The sequence below is a fragment of the Macrobrachium nipponense genome, chromosome 27 (assembly GCF_015104395.2).
Source record: "Macrobrachium nipponense isolate FS-2020 chromosome 27, ASM1510439v2, whole genome shotgun sequence".
In the NCBI taxonomy this organism is placed as follows: Eukaryota; Metazoa; Arthropoda; class Malacostraca; order Decapoda; family Palaemonidae; genus Macrobrachium; species Macrobrachium nipponense.
In genome coordinates this window covers 3,189,033-3,201,716 of record NC_087216.1, presented here as the reverse complement: position 1 = coordinate 3,201,716, position 12,684 = coordinate 3,189,033, and the positions used below count along the sequence as shown (strand labels likewise).

At 38.8% G+C, this 12,684-nt stretch overlaps 1 protein-coding gene across 12 annotated transcripts in view; it reads right to left on the bottom strand.

Moving 5' to 3' along the window:
- Positions 1-10,128, bottom strand: part of LOC135200757 (homeobox protein cut-like) — a 504,978-nt gene extending 494,850 nt beyond the window's left edge. For 6 of the 12 annotated variants that reach the window (XM_064229371.1, XM_064229363.1, XM_064229364.1 and 3 more), the window contains exon 1: positions 9,280-10,127. In XM_064229371.1, coding sequence (XP_064085441.1) covers positions 9,280-9,423 — 144 coding nt within the window. In that variant the 5' untranslated portion in view covers positions 9,424-10,127. Of the gene's footprint in view, positions 1-9,279 lie in introns of all 12 variants that reach the window. The other 6 variants (XM_064229361.1, XM_064229367.1, XM_064229369.1 and 3 more) reach the window with 3 other exon arrangements.
- Positions 10,129-12,684: the final 2,556 nt, after the last annotated feature.

Here is a 12,684-nt window from a genome sequence, read left to right as displayed (position 1 = left end):
GTATTAAACCAAAAGAGGGAGAGACAAGGGGAAGAAGAGAGAGAACACTAAAGGGAGGAGAAGGCAGCAATTAATATTGAAAGATCATTAGAACCCCCAAAATTTGACAACAAACAAATGCCAAACAAACGGCAAAAAGGAACAAATACTACTAAACAAACTACAACAGCTGGACAGTTCGTACCCAAAAGCCTATTACGATAGAGCAATTTATGACTATATGCAAAATAACACATATAATATGTATGTGTGGAGCGGCTAATATTGTGGAAGTTTTCCGTTCGGCGGCTCATCCGGGTTATAAGCTTAAGTAAAGAATATTATATTGCATGGCCGTTGTCTTTTTACCAAGAACATGCAAGGAAACGGCTCAATTTTCAGTATATACATACGCATATATATAAATATATATATATATATATATACCATATATATATATATATATAATATATATATATATATATATATATAAGCACAACAGTGCGGCGGCGGGGGGGAAGAAAACGAAAACAGTCAGAGAGACATAGACAGACATAAATGAGAAGAACAGGTGTGTGGCATGAGAATGAGGTGGGGGATACAGTAGATAAAAAAGAATGAGAAGGGAAAACATGGAAAGAATGGGAAGCACGTGTGGGGTGACTAGGGGAGAGAGAGAGAGAGAGAGAGAGAGAGAGAGAGAGAGAGAGAGAGAGAGAGAGCGCTCTTCTCAGTTTGTGACTTTGCTAGTAAGAAGAAGGTATTCTTTGGCAAGAGAAAAAAGTTTATCATTTGAGAAAATATTGTGCACACAATGAGAGATAGAGAGAGAGAACCAACAACGAGAGAGAGAGAGAGAGAGAGAGAGAGAGAGAGAGAGAGAGAGAGATTAAGCCAACTACTCCCGTGCCATCACTTACAGATTAAAGCACACCCTTGTCAGTCAAAGTACAAAACAAAATAATGTAACAATAAAATCCCAATCTACAATCCCGCGTTTCCAATGGAACCCCTATTGCCTGATTTTCCCATTTTCCCAAATTCAATTTTTCAAGGAAAAATCATGTCCAATATAGGGGGGCCGCGTGCGTATATATTACCACGTGATGTCGACGGAGGTGTGAGGCAATTAAGTGTAGCTTAGGGTCGTTCGAACTTTGGGAAGAGTAATTTGTGGTTAAGTTATGCCAGGGTTTCTGAGACCAATGGCTGATGATGGCGTCGGAGGTCACGCGGTTTCATATAAAACGGCCTTTCAGATTAAATACACCTCTATAACTTTTTTTTTTTTTTTTATTCTCTATATCGCTGTTTTATTTTATTTTATTGATCTTTGTATTTTACGATTTCAGAGTAGACGGACCAGAAGAGAGGAACACACTCGCCTCCGCTTGGAATTGGTTCAAGCGGGGCCCAGAATTTCCCTCGACTATAATTCCAACTGCTACAGAACTACTGCTCCGGACCAGTTCAAAGGCAGTTTTAACTCTCTTTCCGTATCCAACTCGCTCATTTCAAAACCCCTCTAAATGATTCAGAACTATTCAATCGATCGATTTCCATAACATTCCAATGTGCTTTAAAATTCTTATGAACCATTCAACCAATAAATTCCAAATTCCATGATGACCGCAGAAGTGACGACTGCAAAAACTGGAGGAGAAGAAAAAGAGTAGACAAAACATGCTACTGTCTGAAAAGCGTTTAATGAAGGAGCTCTTCGGTGTTGAATTTTATGACCCTTTCTTGCGCCGAACATCGACACATCTCTCGCTCTTACCTTTGTCGGTCATTTACGAGAACCGGCATTATAACGCCCAGGAACAAAACAGAACCCCGACAGCTTCCTGCCTGCCTGCTAACACACACCCACAGTCGCACGTGCGCGCACGCACAAGTGGTACAAGTTCACGCCCCCATCCTCGGCGATCACGCAAACGCAATCACTTAAATCAACGCACAGCTGTCTACAACGCCGCGTTCATGCACATCCAAGGAATGCTGCTGCTGCTATACGCTTCTACAGAACTCTCTCTACTGGAGACACATGGCCGGAGCCGAGAACGACGACTGCCGGGTTTTCTGCGTCATACCTAGCATGACATACATTACTGAATCTACTGATCATTCATTACAAAGGAAGACATACATTATTTTTTCTTCACGACTGCGCTCCTAAATGCTTGGGCGTTTCTCGTTTTTAATGAAAACAAATACACAATAAAATTTATATATGTACTGGAAAAAATTATACTAATAGATTCTATGGCCAAATGATTATATTCACATATAAATTTTCAGATACAGAGAATTTCATGCAAATCGACGACCGAGTAAAAAAAAAAAATGTCTTGAAGCTAAAACCATAAATGCAACAGCAGCTGATTAACACGCTTGAAATTACCAACGGACTTTATAGCATCAATCGCTCATTCATTTTACGTAAAAAGTATATTTTCAGCTTAGTGAAACAAGTACTCGATTTCTTTGAGCAAAATAAATATATGTAAACTACTCATGAGATAAGATTAGAACACATCTACCTTTTTTGCTATCATCTAACATTAAGCAAAACATAAAAAAAAACTGCAAATACTAATTCGGTTGAATTACGCACTGTCGGTAAAAAATAAATGCTTTTCAATCTCATCACACAAATTATATTGGTAAATAGATACATCTTTCAGAACCTTAAAAGAAAAAAAGTACATCTCATGTGGCTTCGCACTTGCTTGTGCTACACATATTTTGAATAATAAGTATACATGATTTTTTTTATGTGATCTGAAAGCGAGGAAGAGTCTAAATCAAAATTGCGGATCCCGAACCAAAGGATCACTCACACACTATCTTGAAAAGACAGAAATCCACACTCTGTTGGATACTAGCGCAAAGTTTATTTTGTAAATCATGTAAATTAAACCAGGTGATTAGTTGTGCTTTATCGTAAAAGCCAGTGAATTGGTTTAATGCATTTTGTATCATGCGTCCTATAGAAGGGCAAAGGCTTTATTCTTAAGGAACTATTGTACTAATAATTCGAACATGTATTTGCTCGGCTAGAACAGTAAATACACGCAGCGATTATAATAAAGTCAAATACGGCACAAATATCCAAACACTTATAACGACAATGATAGAGGCGTCGACAAAAACTATAAATAACCATCCCTATCTCTCCTTACATATTTATCAGTAAATTCTGGATCGCAGAGGGGACTGTATATACCGGCACAATATGCGCCACAACGAAACTGAAAAAAAAAAATGCAACGTGGCAATAAATACATTGTCATGGCCGCCGATAACACCTGACAAACCTTCTGATCTGAAACATGATTAATGTAAAATTTATCGTAGAGTCCAACATCCAACATCAACAAAAGATTTTTTTTTTAAACAAATATTTTCCTCTATCAAGAAATCTATGCTAAATCGATACACTTCTAAAGAGTTACAATTATGACTCATCATATATTATCCTGAGTGAAAGGAACGTTAGAAAATAGATTAAGAAATTTTTAACTCTCAGATGATTTCACAAAAGAAACCTGAGACTGCTATCGAGCTGCGTCTATCCTTTGTCTTTATATATATATATATATATATATATATATATATATATAATATTATATATATATATATATATATATATATATATATATAATTATCGTCGCATATTACACATAGCTACAAGGCTTACAGAATATGAGTTATAGTGATCCATTTCCATTTTCACAGTTGTCTCTTTCAATTAACAACGAATAGTCTTCATCTTCAAACCCAAAATCAGCATCAAATGTTAATGAAAAGCATAACAACCAAAATGAACAGAGCCTTTGCGTGAAGATCGCCAGGTTACCAGATCACTAAAATGGAAGCAATAAGTTCCATTTCTTGATATGTGCATTAAACAACGGCTGCCCAGTAATAATGAGTCATAATTATGGTCACTACAAACAAATATTAACTCTCATCTAAACAACATCTGTAAGGATATCAGGACACTGTTCCCAACTGCAGAATCCGCAAGTACACTATATTGCTAAATAAACCTATTGGCTTCTTTTCAGTTCATAAGTTCAAATATTACACCAAGATCTCTTAACTCGATATGCTCAAGCTAGTAGAATTGAAGTATGTATGTATGAAAAATATTATCTATCTATATACATATATATAAATAAACAAATATATATATATATATATATATATATATATATATATATATATATATATATATAAAACCGTCAAAAGTATCAGAAAGCTCTTATACGAATATTAATATTTAACGGTAGACGGTGATTAAAAAAAAAAAAACTGTCATAAAATGCAAAGTTACTTAACATTATCGGTGGCTTCTATGGCATTTCGAATTCTTTGTGCAGAGCAAAAATTTTCATTTATACGATAGCCAATCATCGAACTAAAATTATTTCAATACATTGATAATTTTTTAATTTAGTTCAAAGCAAGGATTAAGTACAGAGTAATTATTAAATCAAATGACAGGGCCTTGGCGCGCTCCGAATAAAAAAAAAATATACAGTCCATATTTTACGATACGAATATACAATATGAATTAATACGAGCCAATGTAAATACATACGAAAATTCAATGACGCACACGCACGCACACACTATATGCAATTCTAATAACCATTATAGTTATTAAAAATACTTAAGTATCTGGTAAAAAGTTTTCAGTAGGTTTTATATGCACAAAAATATATAATATACACACACATACATATATCATACATACATATATAGTACATACTATATATCTATATATATATATATATATATAGTATATATATATATTTATTTAGTAGGCGTGTGTATGTGTGTGTGCGAGCGTGTGCGCGTACGAAAATACCCTTAAATAAAACCGATACATGCATCAAAAAAATATCCGAATGACATTTTTCCCTTCTACCTTGAAATCAAGTTATAAGAACACCGATTACTCTCCGCAGCATTCCCCCCAAAAAATCTCTCAGCCAAGTTTCTTTCCTCCCCGTTCGTCCCGCTGACAGAAAACTCCCTTCCCCTTCCTTTCCATTCCCCTCATCCTCCATCGAGTGCCAGCGTATAGAAGGGAAATGTGAAGGAGAAAGAGGGAGGAAGAGTGGGTATAGGAATGGGGAGGGAGGAGATCGGGTGGAGGCGCGGGAAGAATGGAGTGCCGATTCCCTAAACATTATTAATACCGACTACGGGATCAAATCATCTTCTCCCCTCGTGCTGATCGATCACGAATTTGTGTCAATCACGGAAAAGAATTCGCTTCGACGCCTTCCACGGAAACAAAAAACAAGGGGGAAAAAATGAGCCGGAGAAACCAGTGTGTTTTTACAATACCTTCCAAAACGAGTGAGAAATAAAAGATGTTCGTAAATCCTTTTCTCCTGTAAATTAATTACTAGTCGATTTAATCTTCTCAATGGCAGTAAGTAGAGTCATATCACGGACTGAAAAAAGAATTCAAGTGACGCTACATTTTAAAGACATTAATTCTATAAAGACTAGATTTTAAATTTAAATTTCTTTCTCATTACCTTTTGCAAAAAAAAAAAAAAAAATCAAAGTCTTCATCATATTTCGCAAAGTTACGTAAGACATTGCCCCTGTATGTGTGTGTGCGTGAAAGAGAGGGAAGGAGAGCAAATATTAAGATTCTTGAAATTTAACACTGAGGGCCAATCTAGGTACTATGTAATTATCAACCTTTTGCCTACCCTAAGATGATCTTAACGGCAAATTACTGGTTTTCTTTAAAAGACCTGACCAACCCCACGCTAAACGAAACCCTAAGTCGTAAAAAAAGTAGGATAAAACAAAAACCCAAAAAACAGAACAATAAGAACGGATCCAGGGGCAACTCCAAGTCTGTTTACAAGAACTAGACCCAAAAGCAAGGCGCGGTGGAGGAAAAATAATAATTCAAAAGCGAAGCAATAATTTGAGCCTAATAATTTGAGAGAGCGAGTGGTTAAGCGTACATGTGCTTAAGGAGAGAGAAGAGAGAGAGAGAGAGAGAGAGAGAGAGAGCATTCTCGCAGGACGCCTGTGCGGGGCAGAGGAGAGCGAGGGCCGTTCCTCAACATGATTGGTGGGTTAGGGTGTTGCTAACGATTATGATTGGCGCCTGGGCATGAGTTCTCAGCACTCAGGCCTTTTTCATTTCGTAGGACCCTGTCGCTTGGTAGCTAGTAGGGTACTCTCTCTCTCTCTCTCTCTCTCACTCTCTAGTTTGGTCCTCTGGCACTTTTGCTATAAACGATGGGGGGGGGGGGGGGGGGGGGGGGGGGGGGAGGGGGGGGGGGGGAGGGGGGAACAACAGTGATGGGGGAGGTTGACACAACAGTGCATCATATATCAGTACATGATGGACTCATTGGGAGTTTGCCGCAATATCGGCAATGCTTTGGCAATCGGAACAATTTTTGTATTTTAAGGATGCGGTAAATGTATATTCATGCTATGGTAAGCTAATCTATGCTAATTACCTTCCCACAAAAATAGTGGATATCATGAGAGTTGTGCGTAATGTACCCATCCATTAAAATATTCTGAATTTCTCTTAAAGACGAGGTTCCCGTGGGCAACTAACGATAACGCTTTTGCATTTCATATATTTAATATCTATATATATACATATATAATAATTATATATATATTATATATATATATATAAATACATATTTAAAAAAATATAGTATATATATATATTATATATATTTTTTATATATTATATTAACTATTATATATTATATATATTATATATGTTACATATATAAAACGCCGGGTCAGGTACTAATTTGGAAAATATAATTAACCACAAATAATTACTATCTTTCTGACAGATATGCAAAACCATGACAAAAATTCCATATATGATATATATATATATATATATAATATATATATATATATATATATATATATGTATGTATATATATATATATATATATATATATATATATATATATATATATAAAACTGTCATCAAAAGCTACATAAAAACAATCATGTCAAAACAAAAAACAACAGAGAGAGAGAGAGAGAGGAGAGAGGAGAGAGTAGAGAGAGAGAGAGAGAGAGAGAGAAATGACTAAATACACACGTACACACACAAACTTAGTTTATCTAATGGATGGACAGAAAACAATTTAACAAGGTATGAAATAATGATAGACGTAACTGAAAATTAATAAATAGGGAGGACCGGAAACCCAATAACTAACCACCTAAAAAAAAAAAAAATCAAAAGCAAAATATTACAAGCCCGCTCGACCGCTCCTAAGTTCCAGGCGGCAAGTGGCGATCTCATCAATATGCCGAGTGAAAAGAACAACCATACTCTGCCATTTTTCTCTTCTACTATTCAATCAGATCAGCAGCAGCCGCCCTTTCTCGTCGCTCCGCTATTCCGCGGGAATCTCCGGCAGCGAAATCCAACCACCAACTTCGACGCGTTAGATGTAGGAGATCGACAAACAGGAGACTCCTTCGTGAAGGCGGAGTCTATTATCTAACCAGTTCTTCGTACCGTGAGTTGAAATTATTTTCTTTTCGCCTCTTAACAGCCGAACTTCATGTCTCCGGGAACGAGTTTAAACAGCAAATTATTATTTCATGCGTTCGTAAAAAATATTTAAACATCGTGCAGATTCGCATAAATGACAATAACTCACTGAAGGCATGTCAGCAAACGGGTAACTTTATTGCGAAAAAAAAAAAAAATGATAAGTAAGCTTGACTTCTTTTTTTTTCACTTAATTACAACGTACAAAATACATCTATGAAGAATTTCTTTTTTTTTTCTCTCTCTCTCTCCAAGAATAATCTGCAGCGTGAGGACTCGAGACACACGTCGATATACTGCAAATCATCCTAAAGCCACAAATAACAGTTTATCAGTTATCAGAGTTCACGGTCGGGGTTTCTGACTATTTTTCCATCTTATTGTCAAATCACATAGAATTTATGATTAGGCAGTAAATTTATAGCGTACATCATTTGGCAAAAATGAACGTTGTTTACAAGTAATTATAGCGTAATTTCACTTTTGCACATGCAATGGCAATACACTGTAATTTTTGTAATAACAAGAGCACAACGAAAAAATTGAAAACTTATCACGACAGTTCCCAGATTATGAATAACAGAAAGGGTGAATAACAGAAAATAACTTTTGGACCCCACGTCTCGTATTGGTGAACTTCACATGATCTCATTTGCAAAATATGTCATTCGTCCATCAAACGCCATAAACAGAATGAAAAAAAATTTTCGTTACTGGACAGCAGTCATGAGTCATATGAAATGTTATATATTAAAATCCTAGCTGAAAGAGTGCCGGGAAAAATCAAATACTGAGAAACACCCAGATGTTCACACACACTAACGTCGAATGAAGGAAATTATCAAGACAAAAATAATCTCGTAACGCCGCAAGTGAGTCCTAACTCTTATGAAATTCCTTTCCGCCGCCAATTATGACAATTCCCATTAATATAAAATGACTCGTGGAAAAACAGCACTGGGTTCAGATCGCATCGTGAAAGAGCGCCAACGAAAGGCGAGGGAGCCTTGCATCGGCGAGGCGAGTCCCACTGGATGGACTTAGCATCAACCCCAACACCAGGAGCGCAAGACTTCGGAAATTTCGATGCACAGACGCTACCTTGAAACTCATGGATTTACTCATGAATGTGTTTGGAAATATTTTGTTTATCAATTCTTATTTTTACATGATCAAACTCTTTGATATTATTATCCCCTACATGTGACTATGTATATTGTTTTAGGCAATTTTCAAGTCATTCGAGAATTTAACGAAGATGAAAAGCCGCACACAAATAACGAAAAACGAAGTCACTTATTACTTTCGCAGCAAAACCACAACACTGAATTCGCCAAAAGATAAAATACTTCGATACCACAAAAGTAATCAGGACATATTATTTAACGTGTTCGATGTTTGCACGAAAATGGAATTATCTTTAGTTTTCGTCCTTCGGCGAAATTGTTGTTAAAGAATTGTCTCCAAGTGAACGGAACCATCAAGAACAAGCAAAAACTAAACAAGAAAGCATTGGGAGGTTTGTTATGCAGTGCCACGTGTTTTTGGTGCGAAGGCTCTACTGCCTCGGGACAGGTGTATGCCACATTCGCCTCCACTCTTCCCCACGGTATTTCTCCCCCCTGTCCCTATAGTTGTTTACGACTTCTTCCTCCTGAAGGAGGACAACCCTATCCATATGCCACACACAGACAGACAGACAGACGTACCTGTTGCCAGAACTGGGCCAAGAGGAAGATCCTCTCCTTTTTGAAGAGCCAATCCATGGACTGTAGATTATGAAGGGCAGCCATATCCTTCCCGGGGGTGTCGGCCCCCGCGCCGCCCTGGGCATCTGGCCCTGGCGCCGCCATGCTACCCAAAAGAGGGTGGGGAGCCACGGTGAACCCGCCCCACCCAAGACCTCCGCCCGCACCCGGCCACCCGCCGCCCACCTCCGGGCCAGAACCACCTTCGGACGCTGCCACTTTCACGAGTTGCAGGCGAAGCCGATGGTCAGCAAAGGCGAAGTCAGCAGAACCAGCAGAGGCAGAAGGCGAAGTGACAGGAAATTCAGAAGCTGAACAGATGGGCGTGCGGCATGTTCCAAGCCAGGTCGAAATGACGGCGACTTTTTTCACGACCTGAGACGACGATGTCTTGGGCGTATCAACCAATTGTGGGTTTCATACGAAAAGGTGAAGGCGTCACACAGTATACTCATAAGACGGCGATCTCAAAGGTGGAGGTGGAGGCGGAGGATTGACCTGACCACCTTCTTCAATCTCCCTAAGTGGATGATGTCACATACAACACAGCACGTACTACCATCAACAACCCACCCACCATCGAGGTCATTCAAAATACACTGTGGTAGTAGTAGAATGGGTTATGGGCCGTGTTCGCAAGGCCTGAGACCAACACTACAGCACTTCGAAGGGTGCCGCCGACTGTCACACACTCACTCGTACACACACACTCTCGGGGCACACAGCAGCAGCGGGGACTGCGGGGCGGCACACGTCGTTGTGTGCGCTGCGTGAGGGCCTCCCTCAGACTGGGGAGAACTTGTTGGTCCCCGATCGCTCACACTGCCTCGTTCAGTGTCGCCCGCTGCTGCCCTCTGGCGGCGGAGGCGGGGCGCTTCCTCACCCCGCCCACTCAACCTCGGCGTCGCCCATTGGCTCTAGCGGTGACTCCAGCGCGATAGGCACACTCCCACAGTCTTCCTTACTCTCATTTATTGCCACGATGTATCACACCACCACACCACCTCGCTACTACTCGCTCACAACGACGCCCGCCTACACCACATCACCACAAAACGTAAACACACAAACAGACACGACATACATAACATGCCCTACACGCACACAATGCCCCTGACCTTCTCTCTCTCGAAGTGCCCCTTCACCCTCTCCCCACCTCACCTCGTCTGTCCCCAGCCACAGAGCCCGCTCATATACCCATCCGACCAAATTCTCATTTATATATGTGTATCTGTATTACCCTCACTGACACACTCTGTCAATCACTCCCCCTTCCGCCTGGATGCCAACATCCGTACTCCTCCTCCTCCTCCAATATAAGCAAGTACGTACCCAAGATTGCCCTTGACTCCTTCCTTGACTTCTTCCTTGACCAGTTCGAAGAGTTTTGCCGCTACCACCTCGCTGCTCTCCGCTCCAAGCCTCCAAGGCATCAATGTCCCGCAAAAGCGAAGAGAAAGGAGGAGGGAGCTCTCGGTGTCCGTCAACGTCCTTCTCCTCCTCCTCCTCCTCCTGTTGTGGTTACTTCATACAGAGGAGGAAGCTGCTGCTGGCTGTGCCGGGTATCATCAACACATGCCAAAATTTGTGCCGATCTTCGATATGGATCTCCTACAGTGGTATCTTGAATTCGGTATCTTTCATTTTAAAGCTTTTCCCCTTTTTTCCAAGTTTGTCATTGATAGCTACACTTACCCATTGTAAATCTTGAACGCCTGGAGTCTTACTTTTATGGAAAGACAATATTCTTCCCATTTCGCTCCGAAGGCCTGAGCACGCTAAACACAAAACACTTCTGACTTGATATAGTGGGGGCAACCCAAGCGAAACTGACTTCACTTGTGACAATGCCCGGTTTGCACAAACCACCTCTCCAACTGATCACAAACACAAACAGTTACACAATCTTGTAATATAATTTGCCCCACTGAGGACTCTAACCGGGAGAAAACACGGAGACGGCGAATGACATGGCCTGAGTAACGGGGAAAAAAAAAAAGAGGTCTCCATTCCTGCCAATCACCTAATAGCCGGATGATGAAATTAAATTAATGTTTACTGGATTTAAAGGAAAACGCTCATACCCTACGGAAGTTGTACAGATTCGTTTTTTGTTACGAAATATCGCAATTATAATTAAGCATATTTATCTAATGGATAGTTTTTTTTTTTTTTTTTGGTGAAATATCGCGCCTAAGAGTCATTTAGAAATTACAATAACGTTATTGCCACGTAGTATTTAACTCATCTCTTTTTCTAGTCGTTGCGACACATGAGCGCCCCCTCTCTCTCTCTCTCTCTCTCTCTCTCTCTCTCTCTCTCTCTCTCTCTCTCTCTCTCTCAAAAGAAAAAATGAACAGTTAATAAGTCTGTAGACGTTAAAGGTTTGTATCTATCATTTTCATTCATTATTACATAAGCTTCAAAAATGACAACTCCCACAGTCTTTTCGTGACATTAAACTCCATACCAACAGAGCCTTTCGAGAAAACTATTGCAAAACAACATTAAAATAAGACTAGAAAACTTAATCTTAATCGCACGAGAAAATCTGATACAAAAACGAAGAAGTCAGATGTGCAACATATGGTGCGAAGTTCAAAATAATTTGTTATATAAGCACGAAATTGAGGCTGCTTTCCATGGAAGAACATTAGTACCGAGAGCTCGCTCAATAAATTGACTTCGTAATACAACAAATCTAAGCAAAAGAATATATACGAAAAATAAGACTTGAACATAGCGCAGTTAGTTATTCATTACAATAATTTATTTACCATTACAAGCTTTATACGAAAATATTCAAGGATGATTTAAAGTGTTATTCAGAAGTCTACTTTTACAGACTTCATGTTGCAGCAATATTAGATCACCTCAACTTGAAATATTCTCTTTAGAAATGTGGGTTATTGTTGTAAATAAATTTAAGAAAGACTTCCACAGTGTGCACCGTTAAAGAGTTTTTTCGTTAAGTGCATGCATATATATAGATATATATATATATATATATATATATATATATATATATTATCTATATATATATGCATATATATATGTGTGTGTTTGTGTGTAATATCTATTTGTTTGCATGTGCAGCCATGAAAGTAATTAGTTACCCTTACAGGATATGAGTATGAGCATCAAGAGAAGATCTCTGCCACTTCTTCGAAATCAGGACACGATCTGTAATCTTAACAGTGTATGCGTAAGGTTATATACTATAGATATGTAAAGATATTATTATATATATATATTTATCTATATATATATATAATATATATATATATGTGTGTGTGTGTGTGTGTGTGTGTGTATTTGTGTATGTGTAGCATAGCTTAAGTGTGCGCACACATGCTCACATCTCAC